This window comes from Primulina eburnea, chromosome 18 (assembly GCF_022965805.1).
Source record: "Primulina eburnea isolate SZY01 chromosome 18, ASM2296580v1, whole genome shotgun sequence".
Classification (NCBI taxonomy): domain Eukaryota; kingdom Viridiplantae; phylum Streptophyta; class Magnoliopsida; order Lamiales; family Gesneriaceae; genus Primulina; species Primulina eburnea.
In genome coordinates, this window is record NC_133118.1 from 27964032 (window position 1) to 27974040 (window position 10009).

Consider the following 10009-nt stretch of genomic DNA (forward strand, 5'->3'; position numbering starts at 1 on the left):
GCCGCTTAAAGAAAAGATTAATTATAATTTTATCATTTTCAATAATTAATTAATATAAAAAAATATAAATGGTAATATTGTAATTTTAATCGAATGATTGGATTGATGTTATATAACTAATTAAGGATTTTATTATCGACAAAAAATTGTGTGAGACGATCTCACGGGCCGTATTTGTGAGACGGAACTCTTATCTGAGTCATCCATGAAAAAGTATTAATTTTTATGTTAAGTGTATTACTTTTTATTGTGAATATCGGTAGGGTTGACCCGTCTCACAAATTAAAATCCATAAAACGGTCTCACATGAGACTCACTCTTGATTATTAATCAGATAAATCGCATTGAAAATCATGTACAACAAATTTATCCGAAAAATATTAGTAAGAAAAACCGAACCATGACCATTATTATGGAAGAAAAGAGAGCAACTCTAGGCGTGGTTATTAATTATTAATGATTATTACATTCGATCTGAATGATTCAAAGGGGCATAGGCTATATTTGCAATTTAAACCCAATACAGCAATACTCCTCCCTATTTCATTTTGGAGACAAAACGTACATTTTACAGTCGTGGGAAGCTACGCTAGCCGAGATTTTTCCTTTGGCTGATCTTGTTGAATGCTGCACAGGCAAAAAACATGGTTAACTCTTATTTTTCTTTTTATTTCTGAAAAAAAAAAAGAAAGAATAATGGAAATGATGTTTGATTCTTACATCCCATAAATCTCTTGCATCAACCTCAGTTGTTGGGTCGAGTCCTATGTCTGACCAGTAAGCGGCGATGGTGGCTTCGGAGGATCCTCTGTTCCACAGAACAACTGCCACTCTATTCCCACTCAGAGCTCCTCCCCATACCTGCATTCATAATCGAATCAATTTGTTAATTTGAACCCTTTTGAGAAGCTATTTTTACTTATAAGCTAGATCATTCAAATCATGGTAGTAGAATAAGAGGGGGCCGTCTTAGGAAATGACTTAGTTGAACTTAAAAGACAGATGTCGCCGCTGCGAAGCGAGGGAGCAACTTGTCTGATTGTTCAGTACACTTATTTCCCTGTTGAGAATGAAATGAGGACAAGCCGGGGCCTCATTTCAAAGATATAAGCCTTATTGAATCGGGTTGTTACAACTTGCCTAAGTTTTTGCGATGGAGTCAAGCTGTCTTTGCAAAAAGGACAGATGTCAATCGCTTATTGAATCGCCCAAAAAAAGTGTCCTTTTTGTTTGTCTTTGCAAAGATATATGATCAATAAAAGTTGATTGAGTAGTTCACTCTGTTAAGTGTTAACCCATAGGGGATGGGGTGTGACATGTTCTAACCTCTAGGTCTCCGTCTTTCTTGATCTTCTTCCCTTGAACACCAAGTTTATCTGGCAGATGTGCCAAATAATTGTCAAAATTGATGTTTGATTTCTCAGACAAAGCAAAAGCAACAGACACTCACCCTGGTTTACTGCGATGACCTCTTCATTGCCTAGCAGTGCACGAGTTACATCGTTCATTGATCGAACATCGCAGCCGATCAAAAGAGGCGCCTAATGCCATAAAGATATATCAAGATCATTAATGCCAATTTTAGTATAACTTATCCTTGTTTTGTGGACTAGGTAGCTAGTGTTGTCACTTACTTTGATTAGCGCCCATATACTGAAATGCGATCGATATTCTTCGGTCGTCATGCCGCCGTTTCCAACTTCCAACATGTCCGGATCTGCAAAAATCATGCATCAGACCGGAAAAAAAAATGTCTGTCAACATATGGAAACAAATGTCGTATTAGTTTCTTAGTATCGGATGTCATGTGACAAGACTTAGGGGTCGATTGCAACGTTACCATTCCATCCGCCCGGTCCAGCGTACGATGCCCATTGGTCGTTGATATCCGCCCGAGAAGTCATGCTGTAAATAAAACAAAAGTTGCATTAGTTCATCTGGTAGATGCAGCTTCTGCTCTAACTCAGGTCTAGTTCTATTTGAACAGTAATTATGCATAATAAAAGATGATGAAACTAACCATTAAAATGGAGTAAAGAGGATAATGGAAAAGAGTCCAAATTTGTTAATTTCACCTGTCCCAGTTGTCCTGAATGTCTCCGGTTGTCCTCCAACTGTTCCCGACAGATTTGGCCCAAGTGGCAGGATCTTCTTGTCCCCTACAGTTTGAAGATACATAGCACGTGAGTTCTGGCCCATGAAAATTATGAGCAATTATTAGGAATTGAAATCCCAAATTTTGCCTGTCGGTAAACTTTGCACTAAAAAATTTTGAATCATAATAACCAAGATTACTCACCATTCACAAAGGGAGAAGAAGATGGACCTCCCAGAGTTTAGTAAAGCCTTTGCCATGACAGGGTATCTATTTCACCAACCCAAATTATCTCTCTCAGAAACATATAAAATTCATTTTTTTAGTTAAGTTTAAATTAAATTAACATAGAGTTGGAAAATAGGCATGTAAACGAGCCGAGACCTATCAGGGCTCGAGCTCGTTCAAGGTATATAGACGAGCTCGGGCTCGATTCAAGCTTTTAACACGATTACCGAGCTCAGCTCGTTTTAGAGCTTGAATCGAGCTCAGCTCATTCTGAAATCACTAAGCTCGCGAATTGATCGAGCTCGGTTCGTTTTCGAGCTCGTTCAGCAGGCTAGTATTAATATTTCTATTCGTTAAAGCAATAAACAGTCAAATCTTAAGATTGAAGAACGATTTCGAAAGAGCTTTATACCGAGCCGAGATTTGAGTAGCTCGCGAGCAGCTTGGTTCGTTTACATCTCTAGCGGAACTTTTAGATAATATTCAATTTAGCAAGTAGAAATTGTACCTTTGCTTAGGGCTGGTTCCATCATTGTTACAATTGTCATACTTCAAGTAATCTACTCCCTGTTTAGTTTGAAAATAAACTGATGCATTACATGATCAGCTGGCTTGATTCTTTCTTCATATCATGCAACTTCTCAAACATATAACATACATGCAAATAAATATACGAGACGTATTATTTACATTCCGCTTTTCGTTAATTTCGTTCAATCTTTATCTTTTATAATAAAATTTGACTCGAATATCGTTTTGATTTATAAAGATTACTAAACCAATCACATATCACTTGATAAAATCTTAATGCTTAATACAGAGACATTTAATACATCTTCTGTAGAGTAAATTAATATTGAAACATAAATAACCAACAAGTTTTTTCATGATACTTAAACCCTTGTTAAATAAGGGAAAAAATGGAATATTTATTTTGTTTTTTCCATAATTTTCACAGTTTACATAAAATCTTATGAAAAATCATTAGAAGATATTATACAATGAAGTGAAAGAGGCAACAAATTTTTTTAATCAAATATAATCTCCTTTAAAATATAGTTTAGAAACTAAGAGAAACCAATAAAAGAAATAATATGTATATCATTTTATATATAATAGTAATTTAATTGGTACCCATGAAGCAAAAGTTTTTGCATCTTGTTCTTCATGTCCTAGGGACCCTGGCATTTGTTTACTGCATGTCTGAATCCTGCAAATTATGTAAATGTTGCTGTCAAAAGAGTCCATGCGATATGATTCTTGATGTAAATTATCGGTGTCGGAAACAAAATTTACCCCGCGTCGGAGTAAACTCCCAGCATTAATCCTTTGCCGTGAACATAATCAGCCAATCCTTTGATTCCAGAGGGGAAGGTGGAGGCCTTTGGGACCAAATTCCCCTGAGAATCTCTGTTCTGTTCGGCCCAGCAATCATCTAAAATCACCAAGAAACTCGTGGTAAAATAAGTAACGTATCGATGGGTAATCGAAGATTGTCGTACCAAGGTTTATGTATTTGTATCCAAGTGCAGCAAGCCCAGTTGACACGATCGCGTCGGCTGTCGGAAGAAACATGTAACTTGTGATTGTTTTTAAGACAACAACATTTTTATGATCCGTTGTTGATTGAGATTCAAGAAATGGTGTACGTCACCTGTTTCTCTGATCAGTTTCTCCTCAATGTTGCACTGGAAATGGTTCCAGCTGTTCCATCTGATGGATGAAGATGATGTACAGAACCAAAATCTCATTATATTCAATGGCTATACATATCTTATATTATATAGAAAATATCAGATTTTAATTCTCAAATATGTCTGCTGCCTTGATGTTTCCTAAGCTTGACAGGCCGACAAGCGCAAACTCCGTAAAATTTGGAGATTGGCTCTCTGTTCTTGAATTTTAAAACTTTTTTGTTTGAAGGGTCAGATTTCAAACTAGCCCTTTTCTCCACTGAATTGGAAGGGGATGAATGAATCTTACCCCATCTGAGGAGTTAGTCCAAGCCCATTTTCCAAAAGCTTCTGTCGAACCTCTCCCTCCTCCCGATGTGGCTTGATCACGTGCCTCATCTCTCGAGCCGATGACACCGTCCCAATGCACCATAATGCAACAATCAAAAGCAATCCTCGTCCTTTCATCGAATACAGCGAACCATGATCATCAGCAAATCTCCCACCCATGTCTCCAATCGGTACAGAGAGAAAGACAAAAGTGTCACAATGATTTATAACTGACACAGAATACACCAAGCCGAAAAATTGATGAGGTTTCTTGCTCGAGCTGGATCACGAGTACGACGTCGAAAAGAACGCAAATTTCTTGCTACAATACACTAGCATACTTCCAATACTAGCAGACAAATATATGTATATATATATATATATATATATATATATATATATATACATATATATTTTATGAAATGATAGCTGTTTACACTTCGTAGTATCCAAATTGAGCTTGAACACCATTGAACCCGACGCTAATTTCTTGACTTTAGATCAGAAGGAACGTGGGAAAGCATTGATGTATAAGAGTCATGGTATTGCGTAGGGATGGATCGATCATTCGGGTATATCAGAAGATGGAGGTTGGGATAGCTGAGGTGTGAGTAATTAATGATCCATCGGTGGAATGCATGTGTGCGTGTTTTGCGCACGTACCAACAAGCACAAGCCAAGAAATCATGAAAACTCTTTACTATTTGTATGAGAGGCATGTGCGATGGGGTTTCTATTGGGAACGCCCACTGCACTTAGCCCCATCATCTGTCAACCTGGTGAATGCGATCCTGCCTCCGAGTACTATCTACTCGATGGTAGAATTGATGACACGTTTGTCGTCTGTTGATCAAATATTTCGAATAATTTGTTAATGAACTTGAAGGCACGTTTATAACGTTTTTTCTTTTAAGAAATATTTTCTCTCTCACTATGAAAAATCTGATCCAGTGAAGATATTCTGTATTTGTAGATGATTAAATCAAATCAGAATCCAACAAAAACAATACTATTTCTTGATCTAATTATATCATATATATATATATATAGAAACGAAAATTCGATTCACAACAGACGCGACTCTTTATCAAACATTGCACCCTTTCATGAAAACCAATCATGAAACAATGTGTTGCGTTGCTCCTTACGAATGATTGTGTGGTTTCTGAAGAGCTTTTGGGAGCCCCCATGAGGTGGTTCGGCCCTCGCGACCCCTGCAACCTGACCGAGCAAGTCGTTCCCCGTGATTTTCGTAACGGTACACATTGTTCGTTATCGACAAATTAAATAATTATAATTATGAAAATTGTTCTAACATTATCGCATGAGACTGATCCGATCAACAGTGGTCACCTTTGTTCGATCAATGTTGATCAGTCTTATATGACTACACATGAGATATTATACCCATCTGCTAGGATCGAATTTACCTCGTCAATTTAAATTTGTCGAGGAAAACTATGTTACATCGGGAGTAGTGCAGCCATAGCCATAAGATGTGGGCATGTCCCATATCTTGACCTTTGGTGTCACTGAGAGCAACTCCAACCTCACCAAAATGGTGTAAAGTTAATTGCTCTAACCAGCGTTATGTTTGACACCAAAATAGAGATTTGCTACAGTGTTGCACCAAATTTAGTGCAACACTGTAGCAATAGCGTTGTTTTTTTTCTTTTTCTTTTTTATTTTTGTAATTGTTTTTTATTGTAATTTTACTTAAACTCTAAATATTATATAATTAGTTTTATAATATAATTTAATTATAAAAATGTATTATTTCAAACAATAAATTTTAACAAAGTGATTTTAAAAAACTTGGATATTTTAATTTAATACATAATTAATAAAGATAATAGTATTATGTTAATAAATAATTTGTGATTCATTAATTAATATATTTAATTCATTAATATATATAATGAATTTTAATATAGAAATGATTTTAGATATTAGTGATATTTTAATTATTGTGTTTATAAATATTTTGTGAAATAAATTATTTGTTGTTAATAAAATAATAGAGAATATTCCGAGAATATTTTTTTTAATGTAGAATTTAGAGTTGATGGGTTAGAGATGGCCTGAACCAAGAAACCATTCATAATTTTGTTGTTACCTTGATTAATAAAAGTACAAGTTTAAAAAAAAATTGAGTTCAGAGCATAAATATTAGTCATTTTTTGGACTAATTGTCTTGTAGTCTTGTATGTATTATACTGTTGTTTAATATTTTAGTTTTTTTTTAATCTTTCATTGAATAGTTTATAATCATATTACTATGTTCAATGATCGATTTATGTTATTCTCATCAAAATCGTGTATTTAAATTACCAATATCATTGTTAAATTTCTATATTTATTTAGTTTAAAAAATCTTATGACATGTATTTAACAATGTAACTATGTTCGATGATCGATTTATGTTATTCTCATTCCAAAGTAGCTCTCTTGTGAGCCGATCTCATGAGTCTTTATCTGTAAGACGGGTCAACCATATCAACATTCACAATAAAAAAATAATACTCTTAACATAAAAAGTAATATTTTTTTATGAGTGACCCAAATAACAGACCCGTCTCATAAAATACGATCCGTGAAACTGTCTCACATAAATTTGTGCCCTCGTTCCATTGGAAAATGTGATATCTTTTCCACGTCCATGAACTGCTAGTTTGTTTTCTTCCTCCATTTGGTCACCGCAGCAGCTACGCAACGTAACCAAAATCAGCCTTCTTCTTTCGATTCACGCCTTGGGACCTTTCGCTCTATTAATGCTTTCGTGCTGCAATCAGCTTCTACGTGGCCACCTACACCTTCCCAAGTATTACTATTTTCAAGGTAAAAGTGCTAAATTCGCCGCAAAATTTACCAAAAAGCATGCATTTTTTGGTCGTGCGAAAATGGTTGGTCTATATTACGTCGGCAATGTTTATCTTTCTGTTCCGATATCATTAGATCATATAGTTCTCTCAAGTTTTTATAAAAGTTGACATATATGTTGAATATCATAGGAGTTAGGAATAAAAAAATCGAGCAATTATAAGAAGAAAAATACTTCAAATATAGTATAAAATATTGAGTTTTTGGAAAAAGAAAAAATGTTCATTTGCTTTCTTCTCAGAAAAAAAAAAAAATCTATGTTCTTTACTTAGCATATAATTGATTTAACACACTTTCATACAATTTTTATGTTGTCCGAGCCATAGGTTCGATCGATGCAATCATAATTCATTGCTTTTCGTGATTATTATTCATGCCTAGACCCAAGCTTGGTTCACATGCTGTCGATTCGATCCAGGGTTGGAATATGACGGTTTGAATGGTCGGGATTTACCTATCCTTCAACTGTATTGACATGATCAAAATCCAAATGGACAGTTTCGATTTCAGTTCCAAGTCGGACTTTAATTTTTAAAATATATAGAGGTTAAAATTGGATTTAGATATTAGCTGTGGCTGAAAAACGCAGCACATGAAATAATCAACTGATTATCTCGTTTCGTCTAACAATTTTTTAAATTTATCTGATACTGCGTGAGGTCAATCAGATGATCAACTGATGACGAATAGAACAATACCGAAAACTAACCCAACCAGCTACTCAACGTCCTCCTCCTGCTCCTCCTGAGCTGTCCAACCTGAGGCCTGCCCCGTGGGAATGGGGTGTCCACGAATAAACAAACCTTCGTCCGTCGCTAGCCCGCTGATGCCGCTAGCTCCCAACTAGAGCACAGCTCTGCTACAAGACCAGCAGCTCCCCGCTAGTGCCCAAATCTCGGAACAAGACTAGAACCTGTCAGATGCGACTGAAATGCTACGGAACTCTCTGAATTGGCGAGTCAAAATGAGGAAATCCGACCACTATTTATAGGCCATGTTCGGATCGTCCGAACCCTCTTCGGAACGTCCGAACTCTTACGTGTCCACTGGCTCTTGACAGCTCATGATCGGATCCTCCGATCATACACTTCGGACCGTCCGAACATGCACGTGTCCAGCTGCTCTTGACACCTCATGATCGGATCCACCGAACCCACCTCGGACCTTCCGAACTCTTCGGTGCTTCCGAACCATCTTCGGTCCGTCCGGTCATGACTCGGTCAAAATTACACATTAAACCTTCTTAATCACCATTACTCCGTTAATTACCCAATTTGGGATTCGGGCTACTACATTCTCCCCCCCTTAAAAACGATTTCGTCCTCGAAATCAAGCTTAGAGAATGAACAAAACGAAAATAACAACATCATTACCCTCCAAATCTAAGGGACAACCCATCACTAGACGCTTGGCTAAAACCGAATGACCCATCGGAGTAGAAACGGAAAGAATGACATCTAGAGAAACATGCGGTAACTTATGACGCTTAACAGATCGTCCTGGTCACCCCAACGACCTACACTTCCCTGACTACTCTCATCACCAAAGTGGTCAGCCATTGCTACAACATAGAATAGGGAAACTAGTAAATTGGTCAACGGAAATCCCAAAACAGAATCTATATCCCAAAATCGTACGCATGCTCTGATACCATAAATGTAGTGACCCGTTCCAGGATCACCTACTAAGCAAGAACTTAAGCATGCACTTTACTTAATAACAGTAATCAGAGATAACAGCGGAAATAGTCAACAAACTATAAATATACAATCCAATCGAAGTCTATAATAACTCAACTAAAAAATACAAGTACAACCATATCGAATAGAACAATACCGAAAACTAACCCAACCAGCTACTCAACGTCCTCCTCCTGCTCCTCCTGAGCTGTCCAACCTGAGGCCTGCCCCGTGGGAATGGGGTGTCCACGAATAAACAAACCGAGGACGTGAGCGATAAGAACGCCCAGTACAAAAGTATGAGTATACAGACCTATATGAAATGCACATGCTATGATCATGATACCGGGGTAGTCAAGAAACAGGAATCACAAAAGGATCTCAACAATGCTCAGTCTAGAGGCGCCAAGTGGATAGTGCCGCGCGGTCCAACCTCTGGGTCACTGCATCCACTACAAGACAGACGTGGACCTAAAATGTCCCGGACCACCGAAGCCCTCCCGACCCGTCGGCCACTGTGTACTCTCGGTGTCCATGCGTCCACAAGACAGGGCTGAGCGGCCCCAAGATATAGCTTATCTCGAAAGAGATACAGCTCAACAGTAAAGGCTATCTCGAAGAAGATACGGCTCAACATGAAATGCAACGTGCAGTAATAAACGTGACATAATAGCATGCGTCATATGACATATATCAATGCACCACATAATCATGCAACACATATAAGAATGTATACTCAACCAGGATATCTCGGATAGTACTTTCGTACCTCTATCACAGTAATCCTAATCCACTGGAACCACCAGACAACAGGTCTAAACCAAGCCTAATCATCAAGTGAAAACCATCACTAAACTTATCTACCAGACTTAACTAGATAATCCTGAGATAAATACTGATAAAATTCCAAACCTTCGTCCGTCGCTAGCCCGCTGATGCCGCTAGCTCCCAACTAGAGCACAGCTCTGCTACAAGACCAGCAGCTCCCCGCTAGTGCCCAAATCTCGCGAAAGACTAGAACCTGTCAGATGACGACTTGAAATGCTACGGAACTCTCTGAATTGGCGAGTCCAAAATGAGGAGGAAATCCGAACCACTATTTATTAGGGCCATGTTGATCGTTC

At 37.5% G+C, this 10009-nt stretch overlaps 1 protein-coding gene across 1 annotated transcript; it reads right to left on the bottom strand.

The window, feature by feature from the left end:
• Positions 1–396: 396 nt before the first annotated feature.
• Positions 397–5006, bottom strand: LOC140819302 (alpha-galactosidase-like). Its single transcript, XM_073179308.1, has 14 exons — positions 4307–5006; positions 3978–4036; positions 3826–3882; positions 3620–3758; positions 3458–3533; positions 2832–2890; positions 2300–2365; positions 2076–2159; positions 1841–1905; positions 1635–1717; positions 1451–1541; positions 1327–1376; positions 721–861; positions 397–627 (listed from the first exon to the last, which is right to left on the bottom strand). The coding sequence occupies exons 1-14, from the start codon at positions 4504–4506 to the stop codon at positions 544–546; spliced, it is 1254 nt and encodes a 417-aa protein (XP_073035409.1). The 5' UTR covers positions 4507–5006; the 3' UTR covers positions 397–543.
• Positions 5007–10009: the final 5003 nt, after the last annotated feature.

Excerpts from the sequence above, each read along its gene's own strand:
- LOC140819302 (XM_073179308.1), bottom strand. The coding sequence starts at position 4,506 with ATGGGTGGGAGATTTGCTGATGATCATGGTTCGCTGTATTCGATGAAA. Across the intron at positions 3,883-3,977 it reads GAAACTGATCAGAGAAACAG|CCGACGCGATCGTGTCAACT; the intron begins GTGACGTACACC and ends TTCTTCCGACAG. Across the intron at positions 2,891-3,457 it reads CAAAAACTTTTGCTTCATGG|GGAGTAGATTACTTGAAGTA; the intron begins GTACCAATTAAA and ends CAAACTAAACAG.